Source organism: Amphibalanus amphitrite, unplaced genomic scaffold (assembly GCF_019059575.1).
Source record: "Amphibalanus amphitrite isolate SeventyFive unplaced genomic scaffold, NRLGWU_Aamphi_draft 000042F_arrow, whole genome shotgun sequence".
Taxonomy (NCBI): Eukaryota; Metazoa; Arthropoda; class Thecostraca; order Balanomorpha; family Balanidae; genus Amphibalanus; species Amphibalanus amphitrite.
The window spans coordinates 868,074-882,295 of NW_024881538.1; the positions used below are offsets into that span (position 1 = coordinate 868,074).

General features: G+C 45.3%; 1 protein-coding gene across 7 annotated transcripts; it reads right to left on the reverse strand.

Annotated features, from left to right (window-relative positions):
* Positions 1-157: 157 nt before the first annotated feature.
* On the reverse strand, positions 158-12,842 carry LOC122376437 (sodium/nucleoside cotransporter 2-like). Of its 7 annotated transcripts, none has more exons than XM_043356341.1 (16): positions 12,535-12,842; positions 12,005-12,169; positions 11,425-11,715; positions 11,107-11,193; positions 10,220-10,327; positions 9,812-9,925; positions 9,082-9,527; positions 6,759-6,915; positions 3,763-3,951; positions 3,187-3,348; positions 2,674-2,767; positions 2,291-2,450; positions 1,796-1,964; positions 1,250-1,408; positions 683-863; positions 158-405 (listed from the first exon to the last, which is right to left on the reverse strand). In XM_043356341.1, the coding sequence occupies exons 2-16, from the start codon at positions 12,029-12,031 to the stop codon at positions 251-253; spliced, it is 2,499 nt and encodes an 832-aa protein (XP_043212276.1). In that variant the 5' UTR covers positions 12,032-12,169; positions 12,535-12,842; the 3' UTR covers positions 158-250. The 7 variants fall into 7 exon arrangements, with proteins under 7 accessions (XP_043212276.1, XP_043212269.1, XP_043212244.1 ...); XM_043356334.1 differs by having other exon boundaries at positions 12,401-12,554; XM_043356309.1 differs by having other exon boundaries at positions 12,292-12,549.
* Between the last annotated feature and the right edge of the window lie 1,380 nt (positions 12,843-14,222).

Sequence of the window (14,222 nt, forward strand, 5' to 3'; positions counted from 1 at the left end):
CTGAGAATTATTATTTTTACGCTTGCTATTAACTTATTTCGAGAGACATTTAAAGAAAAAAAATCACTTCTGTTCTTCCTGTCGTTAATGTGAATGTGAAGCAACTAAGCTACAGTTTGTCTCCCTATAACAGGTAAATATATGAACTGTACCCACAATGGATGATAAATATATTACAGGAGTTGTCACACATTTCACGAGTATAACGGTCAATGGATGCACGTCATTCACAAAAATACACAGCATTTTATCAGTGATGAAACATTGCGATGCTTCCGTTCATCCCTTTGAAGAAGTCTTGGCTGGATACGTTGTACGGCGTGGTCGCGTTACCCAGAGGATTGGTCGCGTTGAACGCACCCTGGCCCGACTCCGTCGGATGGGTATGTGTAAACACCAACGCACCTGAACAACAAACAACAATTTTCAGGAATCAGTTATGCATTGCTATGACAGCTGACAGACGCCTAGTAAGATGGTACCATCCTTCAAAAATTTGTTCTGAGGACGCCCAACATGCTCCGGAACAGGCTGAAAGATGGCTATACCTATATCTTGCATGTTTTCAGCTGACATGCTGTCCAAGCTAGCTATTAGCACTCCTTCATGAACCATAATGGTCTCATCTCATGGTCCAAGCGCTCCCGCAGCTCAGGTAAGAGGACACCGAGCTCTCACTCACCGACGAGCGCGGCGGTGAGCAGGTTGGTGAGCACTGCGGTGAGCAGCGCGCGCGGCACCGTGCTGCTGATGTCGTGACGCCGCTCCGGTGCCAGTGCCGTCAGATAGGCCACCGTGGCTCCGACGTGCGCCAGGTTACTGAAGCCGTACAGCAACGCCACGGTGACGGCACGCTCCCGCTTCTGTCGAACGTGGTGTAACATTGCACATGGGTCACGGAAAATATCCGTGTTTGTTGAATTGGTCCAGTGATCTGGCGTGGCTTCAAATGTCATTTTTCGAATTATTCAAACTATAAAACAAATATGATGTATCGAACTACCGTTGGTGGATGAAGGTCACGAAACCATGGTCTTCTTTTATAGGTAGCCACCATTAAACTTGTTTATTGAATGTTTGACGTCGAATGGAAATCGATCGACATAATTCAACGGTGTTCAAGGCTAGTTTGTTTTGAGAAGCTTGTGGCCGGGCATTGGGGACAATGGGACCACACCCCCTAAAAATTACACGCTGCCCTCCCGTTAGATGTGTCTCACTTCTCGCCGGAATTAGAGTCCGCTCTCACCTTCATTGGATGCAGTTTGCTATCCTTGAGAAATGCTTGGTAGCCGAAATTTTCATTTAGAACGGTTTTCGTGGCAAAGAATCTTGCGATGCGCCCTGTTGATTTCCAGTCGATACCCATCAAGAAAATAAGAGGACGCAGCACAACAGACAAAATGCCCTGAAACATGAAGTGGCTGGAATGCTTATGCGGTAGCGAAAGTCGCGATTGAAGAATGGTCCACGGGTTTAATTCAATCATTAGCATCTGACACACAAATAGCCAATGTCAAAAACGTTACATGGATTGCACCCGACTCCGAAAGCCCGATATGCAGCGGGATCGTCCCTGCTTACCACGAGGTCTGTCCCCAAGTTTTCCCCGAGAACCGTTTGCACTGACCACCAGGTCCATGCCCCAGTTTTCCCCGAGCACCGCCCTCACTGACCACTAGGTCAGTGCCCCGGTTTTCCCCAGTGTTCCCCGGACCCCGAGCACCACCCTCACTGACCACCAGGTCCATGCCCCAATTTTCCCCAGTTTTCCCCGAGCACCACCCTCACTGACCACGAGGTCCATGCCGGGGATGCCGACGTTCTCCAGCAGCCACTCGATGAAGTCGTTGCCCATGTTGACCAGCGCGATGAAGGCGATGAGGACAGCCACTAGCTGCGCCAGCAGTCGCAGCACGGCGATCGCTCCGCGAACCCCGGCGTCAATCATGTTGTACTCGTCCCTGAGACACCAGGGAAATATGGTATTTACATAGCCAAAGCGAGACGTCATTTACGATTAGGTAGTCCTTACTGAGGGGGTATGTCGTGATGAATGTCTGTTGATTTTCCTGCCTTCAAATGCATGCTTTCTTTACGTGCACTGATCTATGATAAATCACCTTTTGTTTTGTTCATCCCAATTGCAAGCCTGCATTATTCCTGAGGCACGATTTGAACAGTCGCTAGCTTCCGCCTTCGAAATAACACCATTTATCTTCTGACATGAAGGTCTTTGGTCAACATTGATTCACAAATCTGGTCAGTGGTCACTGGTCACCCATCTCACCTGTCCATGAACTTCAGGTCCCGGTACGTGGTGACCGATGTGTCCGTCTCGGGGTACATGATTTTTGACACCGCCAGCACGCCGTTGAAGGTGGCGAAATTCACTGTCATCAGCGTCACTCTATCCACGCCCATGTCCATATACATTGCCAGGGCGACGCCTGAAATGGAACAAGCTAGTTTCCAAAAGGTTCAGAAGTGGTCGCTCGAGAATCCCGAGCAACTCTTGTGAAGTTCACCTGAATTGCGACTGCTTGACACTTTTGAACAGTACCAAATTATGAACAGACCTTCTTATTTTGAGCATCATTCCTGAAGGCATCATTAGGATGACTATGAAGGGATAAATTATAGTTGCGTGTTACAGGCGTCTTATTGTCTTACCGGTCATCGAGGCAATGCCGGCGGTGATAAAAGTGTGCAGCTCAGACATCGTCAGAAGCACGATATACGGCTCCAGAATCACAGCCGTCTCGATCTTAAAACAAATAAAATGCATTTGGTAATTCGCCGTAATGCTGCTGCAACTGTTTCAAGATGAAGAGACTAGATGTGCTGGTATGATGAAGAAGCGTGGGTTTTGTTTGGGAAAATTCGTCGGTGGAATGACTGATCATACAAAAATCGTCGAACATGTCCTTATTGATTATATGCCTGATTGATTTTTGGACGATCGCCTTCTGAAGATAAGGCTTATTTTGTAGTTTTACTTCGGCACATGTTCTTCCAGCTTTGTGTTGAATATTTTGCTATCAGATAAATCATTTCGCCAATTGTGGCATGATAAGAATGAGGTTTGAACGGTATCGTTGGTGTCAATCTTTCGGCTACAGTAGAAAAAGGTGCACTGTTGCCGACTTGCGAGCACATATGTATGCGTACCTAGATACAGCTTACCCCACCGAAAAGGGTGCAGAGCGCACCCGAGATGGCTTCCACCGTGGTTGTGCCCGTGATGAGTTCCAAGACAAGGCCCGTCTTGTGGAGGAACCCCTGCAGAACTCCCGTGTAGTAGAGCAGATGCATGATCGAGCCGGTGAGCGTCAGTGAACTCAGCAGCTGCGAAACAGGAGCATTCAGTCAGCTCAGACACTCTGCTTCAATCCTGGGATGGGTAGAAGTGTTTGAAGATAGACGTGTCATTTAGATTTTAGTTTATTCCATTGCTAAGATTACTGATCGTCGAACTTGATCGAGTCGTTTTCTCATTTATTCCCATTATGCATGTGGCTCTCCCCTTATATGTCTGCTTCCTTTCCCTCCGTCCCTCCGTCCCTCCCACGCCTCCTCCCTCCCTCTCTCCCTTTCTCTCTCTCTCTCTCTCTCTCTCTCTCTCTCTCTCTCTCTCTCTCTCTCTCTCTCTCTCTCTCTCTCTCTCTCTCTCTCTCCCTCTCTCTCTCTCTCTCTCTCTCTCTCTCTCTCTCTCTCTCTCTCTCTCTCTCTCTCTCTCTCTCTCTCTCTCTCTGTTCTCACCTCTATCGAGAGCATATGTGGCAGTTTCTGGGAAAACAGAACCCAGGCAGCTTTCTTGCTGAACCCAAACAAGAAGTCAATTTTGCTGGCCATGCATTCCAGGACGACGCGCCCCAGCGCCCAAACCATCATGAGGTAAACGACGATTAGCTGCAGCAGCAGATTCTTGATCACCATTGGCCACCGAATCTGTCGGCGTGAAGCAGGGAAACGGTGTCAGTCAACTACAGAGTAGGAACCGAAAGGGATCTGACCCAGCTTTTCCAGAGAAAGGTTTCGAATAAAAATTAATGGAATCGAGTATGGAGTATGATGGAGCATGATTGAAGAGCAACGGTTCGCGGTTTTAATTTCTTTGAAACCAACTGAACCGATAGGGTTGTCATAACACTATGCAACAAAAAATGAAAAATTTTCTGTTCCTGGAAAGCGACCGAATTTTTCTTATTCATTGGGTCCTATTATAACCGAAATGGGCATTAGTTTTGATCAAAATCCAGCGTATTTGGCCAGCTCATCGAGAATGGGAGAAAGCTAGCCCCAAGCGACTTCGAGGTTCCATGGGGCGAAATATTTGGTGCAAAACCAAAGCACTAACGGCATATGAGTGGTAGTGTCTAGTGTGTCATCGAAATGTACCCTGTGGTAATGTGAAATACAAAAACGTTTTGATCTGAAAATGCTTTTCCGGTTTTCAGAGACGATTTTCGATTTTTGGCCCCGAAATTCGGTTTTTGGCCCACCGTGTCCGATGTAATTGAGTAATCGACTCGCGGTAACTTTCATCGCCTTTCCTATGCCACAAGCTTTCGAATGATATCTGGTTTTGCATATTTGCGTGCAAAAATAACGTCATAAATCTATGTTAAATTAAGAAAATGTTGAAATTTTGTAAAAATTTGACATTTTTTTCGATTTCATTTCAAAATAGAGGAAAAACTAAAGGCCCCATCCAAATTCTGAGCCCAGTTCCTTGAAGAGCATTCAATTTCCGTTCGGAAGGTACCTTTTTAGTGCATTTTATCGGATTCCTGTGGCGTCCAGATTGAGTTAACCTAAACACATATCCTAAGTCATATCACATAGCATTAACCTGATAACGTATGTGAACGCCATAGGATCAACGAGGGGTTAACTGAGGTCATTTTGTTGACCCCTTGTGACCTCGGGTCACACGCAGGAACTTACTTTTGAGCAGTCCTGTCGCTCAGAATCTTGATCTGTTGGGGGCCCGTTTTTCAAGTGACTCAATCTGGACGCCACAGTAAACCGATAAAATGCACTAAAATAGTACCTTCCGAACGGAAATTGAATGCTCTTCAAGGAACTGGGCTCAGAATTTGGATAGGGCCTTTAGTTTGTTCTCTATTTTGAAATGAAATCGAAAAAAATGTCAAATTTTTACAAAATTTCAATATTTTCTTACTTTAACATAGATTTATGACGTTATTTTTACACGCAAATATGCAAAACCGGATATCATTCGAAAGCTTGTGGCATAGGAAGGGCGATGAAAGTTACCGCGAGTCGATTACTCAATTACACCGGACACAGTGGGCTAAAAACCGAATTTCAGGGCCAAAAATCGAAAATCGTCTCTGAAAACCGGAAAAGCATTTTCAGATCAAAACAAATGCCCATTTCGGTTATAATGGGACCCAATGAGTCCAAAAAAATCGTTCGTTACTCAGGAACAAAATGACTGTTGCATAGTGATAGCGGCAAACCGTCAATAAAAGGGCCGGCACAAAAGTGCGTTTGATTGTGTCCAGCGTGGTGCACTGATGTCCAAGCTAGGATGGTATGGGATATCGACCCATTGGCTGGGGAGCTATTTCGCGAATCGGACCCAGACCGTGAAGGGGGGAACCAGCATCGAGGGGGTGCCGTTTGGTGTGGTCCAAGGCGGAACTTTGGGTCCCACCATGTTCAACCTGTTCATGAATGACCTTGTGGGCCATATTCAGTTCGGCTGGCTATCTAGTTATGCGGACGACAGCCAGCTAGTGCATTGTGCTGGACCTGATAATGTGACGCAGCTCAAACGTCACATAGAGTCCGACTTAGTTCAACTGTCTCGGTGGTTTCGATGTAACGGGCTCAAAGTAAACCCCACCAAGACCGAGTTCCTGCTGGCTGGAACCCCAGCAAACACCGCAAGCGTATCAGATTTAGTTGTGAACTTTGATGGTGTGTCACTTCAGCACTCAGAAAGCATCAAGATCTTAGGTGTCCATTTCGACTGTCACTTAAACTGGGAAAAACAGGTAAGCTCAGTGGCACAGAAGTGTAGTGGTGCTATTGTTTCTATTCGGAAATTGAATTTACCTCGGGAGACAACCAAAATGTTGATTCAGGCGCTGGTGTTCCCCACACTCATGTACTGTCTTCCTGTTTGGGCCCCCAAATCAAAGACTCTCAGGAAACGGATCGAGAAGGTGTTAAATTTCGCAGTCAGAACTGTCACAGGGCTCCGTAAATTTGACCGCGTCACGGAAGCCCGATTGGAGCTAGGCTGGCCTACGTTCGACGCGATGATCGATCTGCGCGATGTGCAGCGAATCTATCATGTAATGCGGCAGAGGGACGCATCTCGGCAGCTGAGGGCACTCGTTGAGACTCGGTCACAGGTATCGCTGAGACCGACGCGCTCCACCGCTGATGATACTATGCTACAAATCCCTAGGTGTCGTCTGCAGTGCACAAAAATGTCGTTCCCTCACCGAGCCATTGCGACTTGGAACCGCCTGCCACCGGATGTGAGGCAGTCGAGGGCGGCCAAGTTCAGGCGAAGCATACGCAGTTGTTTGGCGTCCAAATGATCCCGATAGGTATGTCAGTGTGGCTGTGTGACCTCTTACAATGATCTGCTCGCTTCATATTTTAACTTACTTTGATTGTGCTTGACGCTGGAGTGTAAGTGCCTGTGTGGTTTCTCCAAAGATAAGCAATACATACATACATACATACATACATACAAAGTGCCAGCGACCTACCTCCTCTGGCTCCACCGACAGCAGATACGTCACGAGTATGATGACGCAGTAGCCGCAGACGGCCGTCAGCTGTTTCGTCGTCGGGATCATGTGTCCAATTCTGGTAACCAGGACAATGATGACAGCAATCAGGGCACCAGCGATGATCCGAACATACCTAAAACAGGCGTGGTGTGGGTCAACTCTCTGAAATTCTCATGAAATTCTCATAGTATGATGCTACAGGCCCTGATTGGGCCCTGGGCCCAATCTCACCAAGTGCGGTACCTCACTCACCTTGCGGTACCTCACCCACCTTGTTTCACGGTCACAATCTCACCTTGTGACCGTGAAATTTATTTGGCAAAAACTTTGGGTGGGGCATCGGAAGGTGACATCGAACCGAATAAGTACGCTTAGCTTTAGAACTATTTTGAATTCGTTGTTCCGGGTGCATTTATAAATTAGAGGGTGCCTTTCCTGGGTAATGAGAAGCTCCTGACAACTATGGAAAAATGACGCTTTTCGGAGTGATCGAGAAACTACTGGTCAAGATAAGACTCCAGAGACGAATGGCTCGCGTAGCCTGGCATGGTTCCCTTCGGGACCTACTTTGCATGGCCTACAATGGAACTATTCCTACATTATGCAAACCATTCCCATCAGGAGGAAATTACGAGGGCCGAAAAGTCCTGAAATGGTTTGTGATTATAGCGAATTACACTACGGGCTGTGCTTATTGGTCGACGCCTTCCTGGGCTCAAATGTCTGGCATTTGACAAGCAGCAGGTGACCATTGCACAATGTCACCATTATCATTATTCGTGTGGTGTTTGGTAACTATAGGTATGTGGATTAACACGGGGTAGTTGATGTAAATGACATGTAGCTGCTATTTCAGCTCACTGGGAGTCCCAGCTGGGGCTGAGTGGGCGGAGGCGTTGCAGAAATGTACGGCTAATGATACGTTTTTCGTTGCACCGCCACATACGTTAACCCGCGCCCTGGTGGGGTCTGTTTATAACGCGACCTGGTGGGGGGGGGGGGGCTATTTTTTGCCCCCCCTCGTATCTCCGAAACTACTGGACGGATCCGCAAAATTCAAACGGCGTTCGATAGCCCTGTCAAATTTGTCGAGGGAAACCAAATTTTATTGACCTCGGGGTCACCGATGACGTCACAGGTCAGGTCAAAGATAAAATGTTTCACCGTTCACGGGGCTTCTAGGGAAAGCGCTATAACACCGAGTAAAGCGCATTTTGTCGAAAATCAGCGATAAGACGTCAGTTGTCTAGTACATATGTTGCTATTAGAGGTCACTGGTCATACCACGTCAGGTCACAGGTCAGGTCACCAAAGGTCACCAAGGGTCACCACATGAACCCAACTTTACTAAGGTTGTGCGATGCATGTTTTATGGCCAGTTTTTCATTTCCAACCCAATGGTGTTGGTTATAAGACCATCAGGTACGGTTTAGGTCACTTTCTGGTGGAGGTCAGGTCAAGGTCAGGTCAAAAAAGGTCAAATTTCAAAGTTGATATTTTTGCATAAAATGGGTATCGATTCGATGCAGCTCGTCGCGGGGAGTCTAATGGTGGTCTTTGTTTTGCACTACGAGGTCTAGAATTGCTAAAAATTGAGTTTGAAAATTTGACGTCATCAATTTTGAACAGTTTTTTCGCTATAACTTCGCCAAAAAAAGAGGTATCAATCTAAAATTTGGTATGTGGATGGAAGGCGGTAAGGACTATCACATATATTCCGGTTTTTGCGAAATTCAAAAAAACTTTTTGGATTTTTTGACTATTATATCCCAAAAATCTATTTTTTGATTTTTGGGGGTCAAAATAAAAAAAATCAAAAATCCGAGATAGCAGTTTTGTAGCCCTGTCTATTCTACAGCTTTTATGTCCAAACATTTTTCTGTATTTGCAAAGCTATAGGCCTGACAGCTCTTCCCGCGAAACCCTTTTTTGGGTCGAAAACGGCAGAACATGACGTCATTCTGACGTCATTTCCGGCCAACCTATCATAGCTTTTGGAAAAAATTTTGGTCACAATGTGTAAAATTGATGTCCGGGAGGGTACTGAAAATTTGGTGACGATCGGCGCAGCAGTTCTGGAGATATATCGAAAAGTCTGGAGGGGGGGGGGGCAAAAAATAGCCCCCCCCCCCCCCCACCAGGTCGCGGGTTAAAATTCATGCCTCAATCGTGGGGATAGCATTTCGCAACGCTTTCCTGGCTGCGCCCACCAGTGTTCTAATTTCTAACTATAGTGCATGAAGGTGTCATATCTGGGTGCCTCATCCGTGCTATTGAGTCCTTACAAAGTAACACTTGCCTGCGACTGAACAGATCCTTCAGGAATGCAAGTGCACGATTCTGCAGCTCGGCCTGAAGACTGTGAATGCGGTGGGCGTACGGAATTATCACTTTGGACGTGACCAGATACAGAAAAATGACGACACTTGTCCACGAGATGAGACCGCCCGCGTGACACCAGTCGTAGTCGGCCTTCATGATGTAGAAGTTGTACACCACTGCGTAGGTGACGTACGCCACCCAGAGCACGAAGATGAGCAAACGGACGGCTCTGGGGTGCCTTTTCAGCTGGCTGAGGATCACTCCGAAGGCGTGGTGGGGGTAGAAGAGCACCGAACGGGGCTGGCACCGCTGGCTCTGCTCCTCCTCGTTCTCATCTGGAGAGTCCTGATCGGTCCCCTGCTGCCGCAGGCTCCAGCGGGTGCCCAGGATGGCGTCAATCACCGACGTCTTGCTGGAGACCTCCTGGGAACGGACCATAAAAACGACGGTAGAAAAACAATTAGCATGTTCAATATTTTATAATGCACCCATAGAAAGCATCAATAGAGGCTGAAAGCATGCGTAATGTTCCGCCTTAGTCGGGATTATTTGCCATGCTTGTATGCGCATCAGCCCACAAGCTACATGCTCAGTGCAAATAAATAAAAAAATATTCCCATTGCTAAAGGAAAACATTTTAGGTTGGGGCTTGGAAAATTATATGCATTCTTAAGAAATGTTAATCAATCAACCTCTATTTCACTTACTCTTTCAACGTTCAACTTCTCGTCTTGGGAAAACTTGGAGCTGACATAATGAACTATCGATTGGCGATAGGTGGACGCGAAGCCAGGGTCGACATCCAGCTGGATCGGGCGATGCTGGGAAGGGAGCAAAGGTTTACTGTGCATCCACCAACAGCTTTTAAATGTTATTGTTAAAAGTTGCTTTAAGTTCCACACAGTAACAATGGAAACATACGCGACATTCGAGGAGTTAAACTTGTGTGTGGGCTTCGCGGCTTCGTGCTAAGAAGTGTTGTATTTTTAAAGTGATTCAGAACAAGAACGCATGCATGAACAACGATAGATTACCCTAAAATCAGTTATGCCTCACCATAAATTACTTTTCTTTGTCAGTGGGCTCATAAAAAAGACAATTACCGAATAGCTCACCGGTTTATCGCGAGCGTTTCCGTGGTAAACGCTCACTATAGAAGCTCGCTCGGCGTCCAGATTGATGCGATTGGGCATGCCGATGCTCCTGCGCTTTACGTAGTCCAGCTGAAATAAGTGTGCCGAAAATTAGGCATGCACTACACGCTAAGATTAATGGCGGCAAAAAAACTATTATGACACCTAAATACCAGTTAAAATATTGTTATTCAGAACATACAAAGGTATTTGTTATACCTGAGAGCAGTGTTAAAATAGGCATCGCGCAGACCGAGGCAGAATATGTGCTTTTTAGGTTGATGGATCAAACGACAGCGATGCTCATTTTTTCATTGCCTTTAGTGATAGACTTTGATAAAGGTTATCAAATTAGATATCATTGTTGGGTGTATGCAAGGTTGATTAATGCATTCATTCGGCCATTATTGTTTTAGGAAAGGAGCAAAACGATAGCAGTACCTATACAGTAATGTCAACAATGAAATGACCTAAACGTTTGCTAAGCTCCCAAGGAGTTTGAGAGCTGTCGCAACTTTTGCCGTGTTGAAATATCTTTGATATTAATTGATGCTTGACATAACAGCGTTCAACTTGTTGTGCACCAAGATGTTCTGCACAAGTTATCATATCTTAGGAACATTATTGAAGTGTCCGGTAGAAATATGCTGACGTGGGATTTGCCGTCAAATATTATCAAATGTTATTTTAAACAAATAAATAATGAAAATGCTGCGATGAATTCAGCATTTTTGCTTGCTCGTCGTGTCAGTGACAGCATTGCCAATAGACATTGCACCCCCAAATGATGCTGATGAAAGCAAGATGTAAAACGTTGAGAGGATGACCGATTAGTGTAAGATAACTGATGCAGGAAGAAAGATACTCACCATCGTCCACGGCTCGGGACCCGTATTAGTTTGACCAAGCACTGCGTTCCTTCGCATTTTGTCCTGTGCATTTGACGAACTTTCTGTCTGAAATGTAAATTGCGAACATGCTCCTATATTTAAGACATTCATGCATCGATTCACGTTCTTGCAAAAAGGCGGCACGCAAACGACACAATTGAACAGAATCATGTTCTACAAATTCACAAAGGTACAGTTAATCGAGGAAGTCTGTGACGCTGAAGGTGGCATTTTTTCAACTGATAATCTACTGCTTATTGAAGGAATATGACGAAACTCAACGTCAGAGCGACCTACCGCGTTGGCGTCGCTGGCGGGGAGGTCGAGGGGCGGGCCGTCATCTCCGCGGTCTGGCGTCGGAGGCCGCACCGTCACCGCCTCAATGACGGTGCTCCCCTCGAAGGATGGAGAACGTGGACGCTCCGTTCCGACCGAGGCCCGCCCAATAGACGGCGTGTGTTGACGCTCCGCGCCGACTGAGGCTCGACCAATTGATGGAGAGTGTTGACGCTCGGCGCCAACTGAGGCCCGACCAATGGACGGAGAGTGTTGACGCTCCGTCCCAACGGAGGCCCGCCGTTTCCGGCCCTGCTCGGGGCCGACATTGTTAGATGTATTGAACTATATAGTGACAGTCGTATCAGTGGCAGATATGGACAGCGTGCTCCTTCAATCTGTTATATAATTTGATGAAATGTGAGTAAACATCTTCTCGACATATTAACGTTTGATTTGCATCGTTATCAACATAAAGGAACTTTCCTTACAAGAAGTAATTCAGCATAGTTTTTCTCGAATAGTTTTTTTGTCAGATATTTTTCTCGACCCTCCCCCTCAAAATGTATATTTTAAACACGAGTATTGCTCAAAAACTTACCGAGAGTTTTAATTTGTCTTTATCCATTCCCACGATCAGTCAAGCTTCATTTGTGGGAAAGGTGTTTGAGAAACGCTGCGAAGACTAACTTCGTAGCGGCTTGTTAGCGTTTAGTCTTGATAAAATAAGTGCTCGCTTTTGCGCTTTCGATGATGTCCATCATTCCTTCATATTCACACATTGCAAAACGAAAATTACCTGAATGTCAGAAAATAACGGCAAAAATGCAAAATAACACTAATGGTTGTTGATAAAGAGTTGCGAATAAGCAATGGATATTCTATTACCTTGCTATTTATTAGAAAAACGGTCCAGTGTATTTTTTCCTGCTGAAAATAAGGTCAACTGCTGTCTGAAAACACTACACTATGATGCTAAGCGCGAATGCAAACTGACCTTGTCTGTTATAGTTATGACCGCCATGATTATTTTAACGTATATGTACACCATAGTATGATACCAAACAAACGACCCTTTTCAAAATAAATAGCTGAGAAAAACTTTATGTTTCCTTGGAAAGAATCGCATACCTGCGAAATCGCTGCCGTTTGCTTTTCTATGACGAATTCTCGTGCCAATAAACGAGCCCTCCCCAGCTACTGAAGATCGTTCGGTTATAGGTAGGCGCTCCTCAAGGTCGCGCTTTTTCTTTTCTTGGTAAAATCATCAATGAACAAAATAATAAGTTACCTAATTAGGTATTCAAAAAAAAACTTGCTGGAAGGTAACTCATTCCTCTTTTAAAATTGAGGAAACAAATAACAATTTATTTTATTCGGAACTTTATATAAGAAGATAAGAGATAAAGCCAAAACAGAGGCTGCCAAATGAGCTGGCCAACGCTTTTTTCCACAAAACGGTACCTAAAGGCATGTGTATGAGCTTCTCGACCTCAATTCAGTGATACCACACACTGTGATGCTCAGGAGTTCGCCTGAAAGCTAAACGCTAGTAATGAGAGTTCTTGAAGTTACACAACCTAAAATATGTCTTTGCAGGTTGAAAGGCATTCATGCCTCAACTGAGTGGCTTTGATTGATAACCGTTTGTGTAGAATAGCTATACCTAACACTTTTTCTGTAGAACTATATTGAAAAACAAACTTGACATAGTCTCCAACGGACGCCATTTAATTGCGTCCCAGAAAAGCTATTTCTGGCACCTAAAAGCTGACTCGCCCCAAAATTGGTCCTCAGCACCTATTTGGTGGATACCAGCACCAATCACGGAAAATGACCTTAATTAGCTGTTTCTGGCACCTATTCATCGGTACGCCTTACTCTTTTTTTCTGAATCTGGCACCTAAATGCTGAGCGTAGCACCAATCTAGTAGAAAAATGAACTACTGGCTGGTAGAATCATGTTGTTCTGGTATAATGACCCCAGGAGTCTAGCCTAAAGGTTGCCAGTGCAGCTACACTCTAAGACAGCCCCGTAGTGATCTCAGCATTGTATATGACGTTTAAGTAAGCAAATAATATTGATTTGTTTGAAAAACAATGTCATTTAAATATTTAAAAGTATTTATTTGTAATGCTTAAAGGGAAACATTTTTGTGAGTAATTGTCTCGATTTTGACCATTAAAACGGGTATTGTATTTTTTGACGTCATCAAATAGCTCCAAAAAAGAAATGTAATGTTTTCATTCCGTTCAAGGCCGCTGAAGAAACGCGGGATCTTGCGTGGGACATTGTCCGTTGTTTGCCGCGCAGAGTTGTGCCGTGGTTGTGCCTTTTTCATCCGTTTCTTACTTATGTCATATGTGTGCATGAAGCTTTGATTTTGTTTTTGGTTATTGTGTGTCCGGTCAGTCAAACGCCCCTGTAGAAACCGGATGCTGCGTTTGATCGAGATGGAGTCAGACGATGATTGCAGAAAGTTAATAATATTGAAAAGAGGGCTGGTTGCGTGGCATGTCTGTTCAGAGTTGACATTTTGCTTTACTCCAGTTTATGACCTGAGAGCCTGGCTGGAAGTGACGGATCCAAACTTTTCACGTTAAAATGGCTGAGGGTGCAATAATATCTAGTCTCTACATAGCGGGCTGGTATAGGAGCGTCTTGCTATGCTGCACCATAGCTGGCTAGTGATTCTCTTTTGGCTAGAAATGGCATTAATCATTATCTCCACTGGCGAAAATGGCACTTGACATCACCGAATGCAACGTTCATGTTGTTAGGATACATAAAATCAGGAAGATTACGCGAATTAGGTAGG

Coding starts and splice junctions, on each gene's coding strand:
- LOC122376437 (XM_043356341.1), bottom strand. CDS start 12,031: ATGGATAAAGACAAATTAAAACTCTCG. Junction 2,768..3,186: donor TCTGCACCCTTTTCGGTGGG/GTAAGCTGTATC, acceptor ATTTGTTTTAAG/ATCGAGACGGCTGTGATTCT. Junction 1,409..1,795: donor TCCCCGGCATGGACCTCGTG/GTCAGTGAGGGT, acceptor TTCATGTTTCAG/GGCATTTTGTCTGTTGTGCT.